Source organism: Xiphias gladius, unplaced genomic scaffold (genome assembly GCF_016859285.1).
Source record: "Xiphias gladius isolate SHS-SW01 ecotype Sanya breed wild unplaced genomic scaffold, ASM1685928v1 HiC_scaffold_1362, whole genome shotgun sequence".
NCBI classification, from domain to species: Eukaryota; Metazoa; Chordata; class Actinopteri; order Istiophoriformes; family Xiphiidae; genus Xiphias; species Xiphias gladius.
In genome coordinates, this window is record NW_024401681.1 from 24,526 (window position 1) to 40,024 (window position 15,499).

Sequence of the window (15,499 nt, forward strand, 5' to 3'; positions counted from 1 at the left end):
ATACTATGAGTCCAGTGCTCTTATATTTACTGTGACAGATTGAAACTCTTGTTCAGCTGTAACAGAGACTTCAGACTGACCGAAAGGTTTTTATTTCTCACTGAGATAATACAGTCCACTCTTGCTAGAGCTTTAAAAAACTAAACTGATATATAGTTGTTCTTATGTTGAGGACCGTCTGAGCAGAGGAGAAGCCAAACAACGTGTAATCTTGTACATAAGACAGACACCTACATATTTGATCAAGTTCCCAACCCAGCAATCTACAATTCTTCAGTGTTTGACCATGATGAAAATGTACTGATTTCTTGTCAAGGGTTTCAAGATTTTGTTTCTTCAAGCACTGCAAACTTTTGAGAGTAGTGCTGCGATCCTGAGACTAAGCTGTAGAACAGTTATTAATATGGAAAATAACCACTGAAGGCATGTTCATGATAGCTGCCTCTGTTGACATGTAATGTTGAATTCATCAGAAAATTGCCAAAACATGAAACTACCTCAAAATCTAGTTTGAAAAAAACTCAAGACCAATTTGGAGGTTGGGGGTATTTCTGCCATGTCAGGTCAGTCACTGTTCATTAGGACACTGACATGGAATGTCAAATAAAATCCACCTTGGATAGATGTTGAAAATAATTTGGTTTGTTGGAGCATAAATACGTTAAGCGATCTGTGCTGGGGTCAACACCATCCTGACATCAAGGTGGAGATGAGATGCTCATGATATGTTGAGGACAGCTACAGTTCACTGACTCTGTGTGTTCGCATATGTGTCCTGCCTCTCTGGTCCCAGACATCAAGATGTCACATGTTCTCACCATCTATTCACATCCAGTTATAATCACATGTTCTTATCAGATTTTCCTAATTAATCAAGAGGAGCCAACCTGTTAAAGATAAATGGCTTGTTCATGACCTTGATCGCATATAGTCTGTGAGAGCAGTGTGAGACCAGCACCTGGTTTAGGATACTACACAGGAAAACAGAGGCACTGTTGAGCTTTACCGACACAGTTTTCGGCGTGACCGAATTAAACATTGTACACATCATTAATTAATAAAGTCATGAGCTAATGTGACCACATTCTTGGTGTCTCTCACTGAGACAGACTCTGTCTTTGTAGATTAAATAGATCTCCTGTCATCATTCCACAGAAAAACATATGACAACAGATATTCTACTTAATAATTTACATGGACATTACTTATTTGATAAAATGGTTTTTACTGATTTTGAAAGTTATAAACTCTTTCATTTAGTTCTTTGTTGAATCCATCTTCTGAAAATTGAATATACCTGCAGAATAATCTCAGATGGAAGACATCGTATATCACTTGATGCTGATGATATCCTACTTTATATTCCTCATCCTGAAAAGTCCACCACAGTGATACAAACTCATTGAGCCATCCTACAAAACCTTTCACTGTAGAAAGACACGGTTCTCTGGCTCTGAAACAAACAAGCTCTCCAAACTGATCTGTTTTAAAACTTTGTCAAATGGTTTAAACAACAATAACACAGTAACACAACTTTAAAAATGTCATTTTTTTCATACATATATTATTTTTTCAAAATAAAAAAAAGATAAAGCTTTTGTAGCAAATGACAATTAAATGTTAGAAAAGACATTATGAAAAATCAAAAAAATAAAACCAAACTTCATGAAAACAAGTATTAACACATCTAATCAATACCCCGATCAACTGATTGATCCATTGATAAACAGCATGATCAGAGTGATCCAAGTCCCTGCTTGAGTCAGTCAGAGCATTTCCATAGAAACCACTTTGCATCAGCAGCACCATGCTCCAGTGCTCTGGGAGAGTTTATAGTCCTGAGAGTTGAAGACTGGATGACTGACAGCTGTCCTTCATGACAACAGAAGCCACAGAAATCCTCCTCATCAAGAAGATGACGCTGACCTCCGTCCTCATCTGGACTCTCCTCTGCTGCTGCTTCACAGGTAAAGTCCAGAGAATCCAACTCCTCTCCTCTATCAATGTCCGTCCCTCTGAAATCAAGCCGACAAAACCGTGACGCTGCTTCATGTTTCTGTCTCTGTGTCCTCAGAGTCCAGAGGCCAGGTCACAGTGACTCAGCCTGGAGCAGTGAGCTCTGCTCTGGGAGGCTCCGTCGCCATCAAATGTAGGACCAGTCAGGATGTTTATTTGGCTAACAACTACCACTTTTTAGCCTGGTACCAACAGAGAGACGGAGAAACTCCTAAACTACTTATTTACACTGCTACCACTCGAGCATCAGGGATTCCAGGTCGTTTTACAGGCAGTGGATCAAACTCTGACTTCACTCTGACCATCAGTGGAGTCCAGGCTGAAGATGCAGCAGTTTACTATTGTCAGAGTTTTCACGTTATCAACAGTCAGTATGTGTTGACACAGTGAAAAAGCATCGTACAAAAACCTCCCTCAGTCAGACTGAAGAGAAACTGAACTGGCTGCCGCAGCTGGAAGCTACTGCAGAGACTGATACAGTTCACTGAGGACACACACACACACACACACAAACACACACCCACAAGCACACACATGCACACACACACACACACACACACACACACACACACACACACACACACACACACACACACACACACACACACACACACACACACACACACACACACCATACGCACACACAATCACACACAAACACACACACACACCGTACACAGAAAATTTCATGAAGTGGTTTAAACCTGTATCAAAACAAGTTGAATATCAAAACACTGATCTTGGTGGAAATCAAATAACTTTCTTCATCACAGCTTCTCTCCATCCATTCACATCCAGTTATAGTCACATGTTCTTATCTGACTAGTAAATAAATCAAGAGGAGCCAACCTGAGACAGTGAATGACAAAAGGCCTTGTGATGACCTTTGACCTCAGCTGCACACTGGATCACAGCTATCTCAACTATAGGCTGTGAGAAGAAAATATGACGACACAGATCAGCATCAGAAACCTTCATGATCAAAGACGACACAAACAAAACCCAAACGTCTGTCAGATCTCAAAAAAATTGTCTTAAATATGTGAACTAATAGTATCTGAGTAAAAGCTCAGCATCAACTGAAATCAGAAAAAGGCAAAAGACATAAGCGACTGACTGGATATAACTGTATCTACATGTATATATAACTACAAGTGTATAAACAGCCAAAGCATATGCAGCAACACATTCTCTCTGACATGCAACTCAATAACCCAACAAATACATTTGGACTGAAAGTTAAGTCTTGACCTTGGAAACAGCTGTTGACAAAATCTCTCCAGTCTCTCTCCGTTCAGTATCCGTTGTGGAACTTTCAGTTCATTTCACATGATCTTCCTCAGCAGACGGAGTTGTCAGTTGTCAGTGAAATGCACATGTTCAAATTCCCATTTGTCCACGTTGACCTGGAAGTTAAAAAAATCAACAGGGCAAACTCCATCTGCTGAGGAAGATCATGTAATTTGGTCCAAAGCTCCAGAACTGCTAGTAAGTGGAGCTTGTGTTGAAATGGTTTTGATGGTCAAGCTTGAACTTTCAGTCTCAACTTTTAAGTCAACATGGACGAGACGCTCTTAAAGTTCAGCATGAAAACCTTCAGGAAACTCGCATTACTGCTCACAGCTGTTACTACGGACTTGAGACAAAGAAATCTGTCCAGCTGCGACTGATGATGACTTCCATCATCTCTACTCTGTCCCAGAGTTGGACGAGTGTTACTCAAAGGCTGTGCTCAAGTACAAGTCCTGTTACTTTGTCAAAACAAGCATTCAGGTAAAAGTATTCATCAAAGTATCTACTTGAGGTAAAATACGACAGTATGGACTGAAAAAACGACTTGAGTATCGAGTAATTTAATTAAACAAAGAGAAAAATTACCAGCACACCACTGTCTTTTTCCCTCGTCTTTTACTTGCTGTGGATATGACTGACATCATTTCAACCACACATGGTTTTCCTCAGGTAAAGAAGTGAACACACACCTGTGTGTATGATCGGCTTGTGATGAAATGTCACCTCGTCATCTCCGGTCTAGATCCTCTGCGACATATACACCAGGACAATATTCCCAGTCTGCATCTCTCACCTGTGATCACATGTGAATATTACATTAATATTATACTCTACTACTTACACCAATAAGTAAAGACATGTTTTAAATCACTGTCTGTGCTTGTTTTCTTCTATATTATATTATGATTTGGTAAATAAATCAGAAAATCAGAAATGCATGGACCATGACCAAGAGTGTCAACATGTTACAGTGTCTTTAAACTTTGTTAATTCCAGTAAACATGTCCCAGGTTCCAGGTCCCATCACAAAATGCAAATGTCCACTGCACACAGATGTAATCTCAGCCAGGTACCGGCTCTAATCTCTTCACGATTTACTGATTACATTTTCATGAGAAAGAAAAAGTGCATTTTAAATCTGAACCCTTTTTTCCCCTTCACATCAATCAATGAACAAGCAATACGGTGCCAGTAACAAATAAAAAGTCCCTGCTGGAGTCAGTCAGAGCATTTCCATAGAGAGCCTAATTTTGCATCAGCAGCACTGCTCCCAGTGCTCTGTTAGTTATAGTGAGTTGAAGTCCCGATGACTGACATCTGTCTTTCATGACAACAGAAGCCACGGAAATCCTCCTCATCAAGAAGATGACGCTGACCTCCGTCCTCATCTGGACTCTGCTCTGCTGCTGCTTCACAGGTAAAGTCCAGAGAATCAAACTCCTCTCCTCTATCAACGTCCGTCCCTCTGAAATCAAGCCGACAAAACCGTGACGCTGCTTCATGTTTCTGTCTCTGTGTCCTCAGAGTCCAGAGGCCAGGTCACAGTGACTCAGCCTGGAGCAGTGAGCTCTGCTCTGGGAGGCTCCGTCGCCATCAGATGTAGGACCAGTCAGGATGTTTATGTCTATAGCAACAACCCCCGTTTAGCCTGGTACCAACAGAGAGATGGAGAAACTATTAAACTACTTATTTACTTTGCTACCACTCGAGCATCAGGGATTCCAGGTCGTTTTACAGGCAGTGGATCAAACTCTGACTTCACTCTGACCATCAGTGGAGTCCAGGCTGAAGATGCAGGAGTTTACTACTGTCTGAGTTATCACTATCTCAACAGTAAGAATCTGTTCACACAGAGAAGAAGTGTCGTTAAAACCTCCCTCAGTCAGACTGAAGAAAACTGAACTGGCTGCTGCAGCTGGAAGCTACTGCAGAGACTGATACAGTTGACTGAGGTCTCACACACACACACACACACAGCATCACACACACACACACACACACACACACACACACACACACACACACACACACACACACACACACACACACACACACACACACACACACGTACACAGAAAGAATTTCATGAAGTGGTTTCAACATGTATCAAAACAAGTTGAATATCAAAACACTGATCTTGGTGGAAATAAAATAACTTTCTTCATCACAGCTTCTCTCCATCCATACACATCCAGTTATAGTCACATGTTCTTATCTGACTTGTAAATAAATCAAGAGGAGCCAACCTGAGAAAATCAATGAAAAAAAGGCCTTGTGATGACCTTTGACCTCAGCTGCACACTGGATCACAGCTATCTCAACTATAGGCTGTGAGAAGAAAATATGGCGACACAGATCAGCATCAGAAACCTTCATGATCAAAGACGACACAAACAAACACCCAAACGTCTGTCAGATCTCAAAAAAATTGTCTTAAATTTGTGAACTAATAGTATCTGAGGAAAAGCTCAGCATCAACTGAAATCAGAAAAACGCAAAAGACATAAGCGACTGACTGGATATAATTGTATCTACATGTATATATAACTACAAGTGTATAAACAGCCAAAGCATATGCAGCAACACATTCCCCTGACATGCAACTCAAAAACCCAACAAATACATTTAGACTGAAAGTTAAGTCTTGACCTTGGAAACAGCTGTTGACAAAATCTCTCCAGTCTCTCTCCGTTCAGTATCCGTTGTGGAACTTTCAGTTCATTTCACATGATCTTCCTCAGCAGACGGTTTCCGGTTGTCCGGTTGTCAGTGAAATGCACAAATTCCCATTCCTCCAGTGTTTCTGGGACTGCTACCACTCGAGCATCAGGGATTCAGATCGTTTTCCAATCAGTGGATCAACTCTGACTTCACTCTGTCCATCAGTGGAGTCAGGCTGAAGATGCAGCAGTTTACTATTGTCAGAGTTATCACTGGCTAAACAGTCAGTGGTTGTTGACACAGTGAAAAAGTGTCGTACAAAAACCTCCTCAGTCAGACTGAAGAAACTGAACTGGCTGCTGCAGCTGGAAGCTACTGCAGGAGACTGATACAGTTCACTGAGGACACCACACACACACACACACACACACACACACACACACACACACACACACACACACACACACACACACACACTACAAATACAGTGACATGAAGTGGATTAAAATTTCCCCATTGTTTCTCTGAAGACCAACAAACATTTAGCAGAACAAATTTAATAACAAAAATCGTTATTGTGGAAATCAAATAACTTTCTTCATCAGTTATAATCACATGTTCTTATCAGATTTTCCAAATTAATCAAGAGGAGCCAACCTGTTAAAGATAAATGGCTTGTTCATGACCTTTGACCTCATACTGGAACACAGGTTTTTCCACTGTTAAAAGAGAATATGAAGCAAAGTAGGGATTTCTGCTACAACTTCACCTACTTCCAAGGTGCATGGAAAAGTGTAAAACTGTGATGAGGCAGCTCCAGCAACACTGGTAACAAAAGAAAATCTTTATGTCAGACCTTGCTGTTTTCATCAGGTTGATGATGACAAACAAACAGAGAACAAAATAAACAACAACAACCATAACAACACAAAAAACCCCACAAACAACAACCGAGGAAAAAACTGTGCTCAAACTTGTAAACTCTTCTCAGGTTGAATTTAACATTTTCTGATCAGGGAATGAAAGCTGCAAATAATCACTTTGAAAATTTTTGAATACATAACGTGACTTAAAGAAAAGCAAAGTTCATTCCTGAACCATTCACCCACAAACATAGAGGTAAAAATAAAAACCCATTTCTCGTATAATGTAGTATGAAATATTTCTTATGTCATACACTAATCTGATCAGATTCCTCAAAGCTCCAATTACACTTCTGTTTCAAGGTGTCTCCACAGCGCAGCAGGCGATTGTCACGTTAATGCTTTTGCTCTACGTGTCCCGATCCCCATCCTTTAGAAAAACCCAAAGTAGGTAGAAGCTGCTGCAGAGACTGATACAGTTCACTGAGGACACACACACCCAAGATTTTTGTTAAAGTTTACATAGATCAGTCAGTGTATCTGACTCTATAGAAGTTAATATACATTTATCTAAATTTAATTACAAATTTCCATTAGACATGTTTGCATCTCAGGGATAATTTCATTCACACCTTCAACAAATCAGCCTCTATACCGATGACTTCCTATTGTACATCACAAAAACCCTCGTCTTCCCTTCTTTCACTTATTAAACTGATCAGACATTAAAGCAGGTTTGCTGGCTTCTCCCATCCATTTTAAATGTGCAACAAATCTTTTACATTGTTTGGATCCACATTTTACCATACTCAGGTAATATAGTTGAAACTCAAGATTTTCGCCTTTGTAAAGGAAAGGAAAGACAAGTTGTAAAGTTGGAATCATTTTTCCAGATGTCTGAGTTGATAAACAAAGCTCTTTCTATCTTTGGCAGAATGAATTTGTTATTTGTTATTACATCTGTCATTTCACAATCAGAGTAGCTATTTCACGGTGTATAAATTATATGTTAATGGGAGAACATCTGTACTTCTTTCTAAACGTGGATTTGGGGACTTTTGCATTACTCACTGCACATTCTGTACTGTCTGTAAAAACATAAACCTAGACTTGGTAAGACAATGAAAATTGTTGAAATTCTCCCATTACAGAATTCACACCAGCCTTTGAAGCTGTTTGGTGGAAATCAAATGAAGTTTTCTATTCTAAATTTTTACCGTTTATGCCCCTTTATATCTTCGATAATTTGAACAGTCAACTTTCTCAGTACTGAGAGGGAAACACCTCATGATATGTTGAGGACAGCTACAGTTCACTGACTCTGTGTGTTTGCATATGTGTCCTGCCTCTCTGCTCCCAGACGTCAAGAGGCCAGTGTTGATCAGTGGCTGTCCGTCGTACAAAAACCTCTCACCTCTCTGACTTTGACACAAACTACCTCACCAAACGCATTCTCGGTTTCCCAGTTTATGTAATAACTGGTTTAAGTTTTTAAAATTGGTTGACAGATTGTGACAAATTATATAAAGTTTTTTTCTGAAATATTAAACATCAACTTACAAAATTTATTTTTTATTTTAATCATAGAAATTGAAATAAAAAATTTTAAATAAAAAAACCACCAATAAATCATGCAAAATGTAAATGATGATCACAGACACATATTTATTGTAGATTATGTCCCATATAACAATGATGATGTCTGTTAGTGAATTAATGGGAATTTACAAAATATCCTCCAAGAAAACTTTTCAATCAAAACTCAAGTCAAAACTGATAACTAACTACTAAAGTTATGAAATTCATCTTATTTTCATGAATATTATTTTTAAAGATTAAAGACATTTTTTTTAACAGCACATCAAAATATGTGAAAAAAAAAATCTTAATGAAAGTTTTTGAGACATGTAAAAGAAAAACTACATAAAATAAACACTGACACCTCCGGATTAACTCTTTGATCCATTGATAAACAGCATGATCAGAGTGATCCAAGTCCCTGCTGGAGTCAGTCAGAGCATTTCCATAGAGAGCCACTTTGCATCAGCAGCACCATGCTCCAGTGCTCTGGGAGAGTTTATAGTCCTGAGAGTTGAAGACTGGATGACTGACAGCTGTCCTTCATGACAACAGAAGCCACAGAAATCCTCCTCATCAAGAAGATGACGCTGACCTCCGTCCTCATCTGGACTCTCCTCTGCTGCTGCTTCACAGGTAAAGTCCAGAGAATCCAACTCCTCTACTCTATCAACGTCCGTCCCTCTGAAATCAAGCCGACAAACTGTGACGCTGCTTCATGTTTCTGTCTCTGTGCCCTCAGAGTCCAGAGGCCAGGTCACAGTGACTCAGCCTGGAGCAGTGAGGTCTGCTCTGGGAGGCTCCGTCGCCATCAAATGTAGGACCAGTCAGGATGTTTATGTCTATAGCAACTACCACTATTTAGCCTGGTACCAACAGAGAGATGGAGAAACTCCTAAACCACTTATTTACCTTGCTACCACTCGTGCATCAGGGATTCCAGATCGTTTTACAGGCAGTGGATCAAAGTCTGACTTCACTCTGACCATCAGTGGAGTCCAGGCTGAAGATGCAGCAGTTTACTACTGTCAGAGTTTTCACTATCTCAACAGTCAGTGGTTGTTGACACAGTGAAAAAGCGTCGTACAAAAACCTCCCTCAGTCAGACTGAAGAGAAACTGAACTGGCTGCTGCAGCTGGAAGCTACTGCAGAGACTGGAACAGTTCACTGAGGACACACACACACACACACACACACACACACACACACACACACACACACACACACACACACACACACACACCATACAAATACAGTGACATGAAGTGGATTAACATTTCCCCATTTTTTTCTTTGAAGACCAACAAACATTTATCAGAACAAATTTAACAACAAAAATTCATTTTTGTGGAAATCAAATAACTTTCTTCATCAGTTATAATCACATGTTCTTATCAGATTTTCCAAATTAATCAAGAGGAGCCAACCTGTTAAAGATAAATGGCTTGTTCATGAACTTTGACCTCATACTGGATCACAGGTTTTTCCACTGTTAAAAGAGAATATGAAGCAAAGTAGGGATTTCTGCTACAACTTCACCTACTTCCAAGGTGCATGGAAAAGTGTAAAAGTGTGATGAGGCAGCTCCAGCAACACTGGTAACATAAGAACATCTTTATGTCAGACCTTGCTGTCTTCATCAGGTTGATGACAAACAAACAGAGAACAAATAAACAACAACAACAACCATAACAACACAAAAAACCCCACAAACAACAACTGAGGAAAAAACTGTGCTCAAACTTGTAAACTCTTCTCAGGTTGAATTTAACATTTTCTGATCAGAGAATGAAAGCTGCAAATAATCAATTTGAAAATTTTTGAATACATGACGTGACTTAAAAAAAAGCAAAGTTCATTACTGAACCATTCCCCCAAAAACATAGAGGTAAAAATAAAAATACATTTCTCCTATAATGTAGTATGAAATATTTCTTATGTCATGCACTAATCTGATCAGATTCCTCAAAGCTCCAATTACACGTCTGTTTCAAGGTGTCTCCACAGCACAGCAGGTGATTGACACCTTAATGCGTTTGCTCTACGTGTCCCGATCCTGTAGAAAAACCCAAAGTAGGTAGAAGCTGCTGCAGAGACTGATACAGTTCACTGAGGACACACACACCCAAGATTTTTTTTAAAGTTTATACAGATCAGTCAGTGTATCTGACTTCAGAGAAGTTAATATACATTTATCTAAATTTAATTACAAATGTCCATTAGACATGTTTGCATCTCAGGGATAATTTCATTCACACCTTCAACAAATCAGCCTCTATACCGATGACTTCCTATTGTACATCACAAAAACCCTCATCTTCCCTTCTTTCACTTATTAAACTGATCAGACATTAAAGCAGCTTTGCTGGCCTCTCCCATCCATTTTAAATGTGCAACAACTCAGAGAACAATCCAAACAACATTGTTTGGATCCACATTCTTTATGCTCAGGTAATATAGTTGAAACTCAAGATTTTCGCCTTTGTAAAGGAAAGGAAAAGACAAGTTGTAAAGTTGGAATCATTTTTCCAGATGTCTGAGTTGATAAACAAAGCTCTTTCTATCTTTAGCAGAATTAATTTGTTATTTGTTATTACATCTGTCATTTCACAATCAGAGTAGCTATTTCACAGTGTATAAATTATATGTTAATGGGAGAACATCTGTACTTCTTTCTAAACGTGGATTTGGGGACTTTTGCATTACTCACTGCACATTCTGTACTGTCTGTAAAAACATAAACCTAGACTTGGTAAGACAATGAAAATTGTTGAAATTCTCCCATTACAGAATTCACACCAGCCTTTGAAGCTGTTTGGTGGAAATCAAATGAAGTTTTCTATTCTAAATTTTTACCGTTTATGCCCCTTTATATCTTCGATAATTTGAACAGTCAACTTTCTCAGTACTGAGGGGGAAACACCTCATGATATGTTGAGGACAGCTACAGTTCACTGACTTTGTGTGTTTGCATATGTGTCCTGCCTCTCTGGTCCCAGACGTCAAGAGGCCAGTGTTGATCAGTGGCTGTCCGTCGTACAAAAACCTCTCACCTCTCTGACTTTGACAAAAACTACCTCACCAAACGCATTCTCAGTTTCCCAGTTTATGTAATAACTGGTTTAAGTTTTTAAATTTTTTTTGACAGATTGTGACAAATTATATAAAGTTTTTTTCTGAAATATTAAACATCAACTTACAAAATTTATTTTTATTTTAATCAAAGAAATTGAAATAAAAAATTTTAAAGAAAAAAACCACCAATAAATCATGCAAAATGTAAATGATGATCACAGACACATATTTATTGTAGATTATGTCCCATATAACAATGATGATGTCTGTTAGTGAATTAATGGGAGTTTACAAAAATATCCTCCAAGAAAACTTTTCAATCAAACTCAAGTCAAAACTGATAACTAACTACTAAAGTTATGAAATTCATCTTATTTTCATGAATATTATTTTTAAAGATTAAAGACATTTTTTTTTAACAACACATCAACATATGTGAAAACAAATTCTAAATGAAAGTTGTCGAGACACGTAAAAGAAAAACTACATAAAATAAACACTGACACGTCCTGATCAACTCTTTGATCCATTGATAAACAGCATGATCAGAGTGATCCAAGTCCCTGCTGGAGTCAGTCAGAGCATTTCCATAGAGAGCCACTTTGCATCAGCAGCACCATGCTCCAGTGCTCTGGGAGAGTTTATAGTCCTGAGAGTTGAAGACTGGATGACTGACAGCTGTCCTTCATGACAACAGAAGCCACAGAAATCCTCCTCATCAAGAAGATGACGCTGACCTCCGTCCTCATCTGGACTCTCCTCTGCTGCTGCTTCACAGGTAAAGTCCAGAGAATCCAACTCCTCTCCTCTATCAACATCTGTTCCTTTTGAAATCAAGCCGACAAAACCATGACGCTGCTTCATGTTTCTGTCTCTGTGTCCTCAGAGTCCAGAGGCCAGGTCACAGTGACTCAGCCTGGAGCAGTGAGCTCTGCTCTGGGAGGCTCCGTCGCCATCAAATGTAGGACCAGTCAGGATGTTAATGTCTATAACAACAACCACTATTTAGCCTGGTACCAACAGAGAGACGGAGAAACTCCTAAACTACTTATTTACTTTGCTACCACTCGAGCATCAGGGATTCCAGGTCGTTTTACAGGCAGTGGATCAAAGTCTGACTTCACTCTGACCATCAGTGGAGTCCAGGCTGAAGATGCAGCAGTTTACTACTGTCTGAGTTATCACTATCTCAACAGTAAGAATCTGTTGACACAGTGAAAAAGCGTCGTACAAAAACCTCCCTCAGTCAGACTGAAGAGAAACTGAACTGGCTGCTGCAGCTGGAAGCTACTGCAGAGACTGATACAGTTCACTGAGGACACACACACACACACACACACACACACACAAGCACACACACACACACACACACACACACACACATACACACAAGCACACACTCACACACACACACACACACACACACACACACATACACACAAGCACACACACACACACACACACACACACCGTACACAGAAAATTTCATGAAGTGGTTTCAACATGTATCAAAACAAGTTGAATATCAAAACACTGATCTTGGTGGAAATAAAATAACTTTCTTCATCACAGCTTCTCTCCATCCATTCACATCCAGTTATAGTCACATGTTCTTATCTGACTTGTAAATAAATCAAGAGGAGCCAACCTGAGAAAATCAATGAAAAAAGGCCTTGTGATGACCTTTGACCTCAGCTGCACACTGGATCACAGCTATCTCAACTATAGGCTGTGAGAAGAAAATATGACGACACAGATCAGCATCAGAAACCTTCATGATCAAAGACGACACAAACAAAACCCAAACGTCTGTCAGATCTCAAAAAAATTGTCTTAAATATGTGAACTAATAGTATCTGAGGAAAAGCTCAGCATCAACTGAAATCAGAAAAACGCAAAAGACATAAGCGACTGACTGGATATAATTGTATCTACATGTATATATAACTACAAGTGTATAAACAGCCAAAGCATATGCAGCAACACATTCCCCCTGACATGCAACTCAAAAACCCAACAAATACATTTAGACTGAAAGTTAAGTCTTGACCTTGGAAACAGCTGTTGACAAAATCTCTCCAGTCTCTCTCCGTTCAGTATCCGTTGTGGAACTTTCAGTTCATTTCACATGATCTTCCTCAGCAGACGGAGTTGTCCGGTTGTCAGTGAAATGCACAAATTCCCATTCCTCCGAGTGTTTCTGGGACTGCTACCACTCGAGCATCAGGGATTCCAGATCGTTTTCCAATCAGTGGATCCAACTCTGACTTCACTCTGTCCATCAGTGGAGTCCAGGCTGAAGATGCAGCAGTTTACTATTGTCAGAGTTATCACTGGCTAAACAGTCAGTGGTTGTTGACACAGTGAAAAAGTGTCGTACAAAAACCTCCCTCAGTCAGACTGAAGAGTAACTGAACTGGCTGCTGCAGCTGGAAGCTACTGCAGAGACTGATACAGTTCACTGAGGACACACACACACACACACACACACACACACACACACACACACACACACACACACACACACACACACACACACACACACACTACAAATACAGTGACATGAAGTGGATTAAAAATTTCCCCATTGTTTCTCTGAAGACCAACAAACATTTAGCAGAACAAATTTAATAACAAAAAATCGTTATTGTGGAAATCAAATAACTTTCTTCATCAGTTATAATCACATGTTCTTATCAGATTTTCCAAATTAATCAAGAGAGCCAACCTGTTAAAGATAAATGGCTTGTTCATGACCTTTGACCTCATACTGGAACACAGGTTTTTCCACTGTTAAAAGAGAATATGAAGCAAAGTAGGGATTTCTGCTACAACTTCACCTACTTCCAAGGTGCATGGAAAAGTGTAAAACTGTGATGAGGCAGCTCCAGCAACACTGGTAACAAAAGAAAATCTTTATGTCAGACCTTGCTGTTTTCATCAGGTTGATGATGACAAACAAACAGAGAACAAAATAAACAACAACAACCATAACAACACAAAAAACCCCACAAACAACAACCGAGGAAAAACTGTGCTCAAACTTGTAAACTCTTCTCAGGTTGAATTTAACATTTTCTGATCAGGGAATGAAAGCTGCAAATAATCACTTTGAAAATTTTTGAATACATAACGTGACTTAAAGAAAAGCAAAGTTCATTCCTGAACCATTCACCCACAAACATAGAGGTAAAAATAAAAACCCATTTCTCGTATAATGTAGTATGAAATATTTCTTATGTCATACACTAATCTGATCAGATTCCTCAAAGCTCCAATTACACTTCTGTTTCAAGGTGTCTCCACAGCGCAGCAGGCGATTGTCACGTTAATGCTTTTGCTCTACGTGTCCCGATCCTTTAGAAAAACCCAAAGTAGGTAGAAGCTGCTGCAGAGACTGATACAGTTCACTGAGGACACACACACCCAAGATTTTTGTTAAAGTTTACATAGATCAGTCAGTGTATCTGACTCTATAGAAGTTAATATACATTTATCTAAATTTAATTACAAATTTCCATTAGACATGTTTGCATCTCAGGGATAATTTCATTCACACCTTCAACAAATCAGCCTCTATACCGATGACTTCCTATTGTACATCACAAAAACCCTCGTCTTCCCTTCTTTCACTTATTAAACTGATCAGACATTAAAGCAGGTTTGCTGGCTTCTCCCATCCATTTTAAATGTGCAACAAATCTTTTACATTGTTTGGATCCACATTTTACCATACTCAGGTAATATAGTTGAAACTCAAGATTTTCGCCTTTGTAAAGGAAAGGAAAGACAAGTTGTAAAGTTGGAATCATTTTTCCAGATGTCTGAGTTGATAAACAAAGCTCTTTCTATCTTTGGCAGAATGAATTTGTTATTTGTTATTACATCTGTCATTTCACAATCAGAGTAGCTATTTCACGGTGTATAAATTATATGTTAATGGGAGAACATCTGTACTTCTTTCTAAACGTGGATTTGGGGACTTTTGCATTACTCACTGCACATTCTGTAC

At 39.2% G+C, this 15,499-nt stretch overlaps 4 gene segments (V, D, J or C); all 4 read left to right on the plus strand.

The window, feature by feature from the left end:
* Positions 1 to 1,915: 1,915 nt before the first annotated feature.
* On the plus strand, positions 1,916 to 2,406 carry LOC120787316. The segment is given in 2 exon segments: positions 1,916 to 1,967; positions 2,075 to 2,406. Coding segments are annotated over 2 exon segments (384 nt in total).
* Positions 2,407 to 4,674: 2,268 nt separating this feature from the next.
* On the plus strand, positions 4,675 to 7,288 carry LOC120787317. The segment is given in 3 exon segments: positions 4,675 to 4,726; positions 4,834 to 5,190; positions 7,197 to 7,288. Coding segments are annotated over 3 exon segments (501 nt in total).
* Positions 7,289 to 8,995: 1,707 nt separating this feature from the next.
* Positions 8,996 to 9,467, plus strand: LOC120787323 (the record flags this gene model as incomplete). The annotated part of the segment is given in 2 exon segments: positions 8,996 to 9,047; positions 9,154 to 9,467. Coding segments are annotated over 2 exon segments (366 nt in total), but the record flags the coding sequence as incomplete, so codon positions are not given.
* A 2,746-nt stretch (positions 9,468 to 12,213) lies between these two features.
* Positions 12,214 to 12,705, plus strand: LOC120787318. The segment is given in 2 exon segments: positions 12,214 to 12,265; positions 12,374 to 12,705. Coding segments are annotated over 2 exon segments (384 nt in total).
* Positions 12,706 to 15,499: the final 2,794 nt, after the last annotated feature.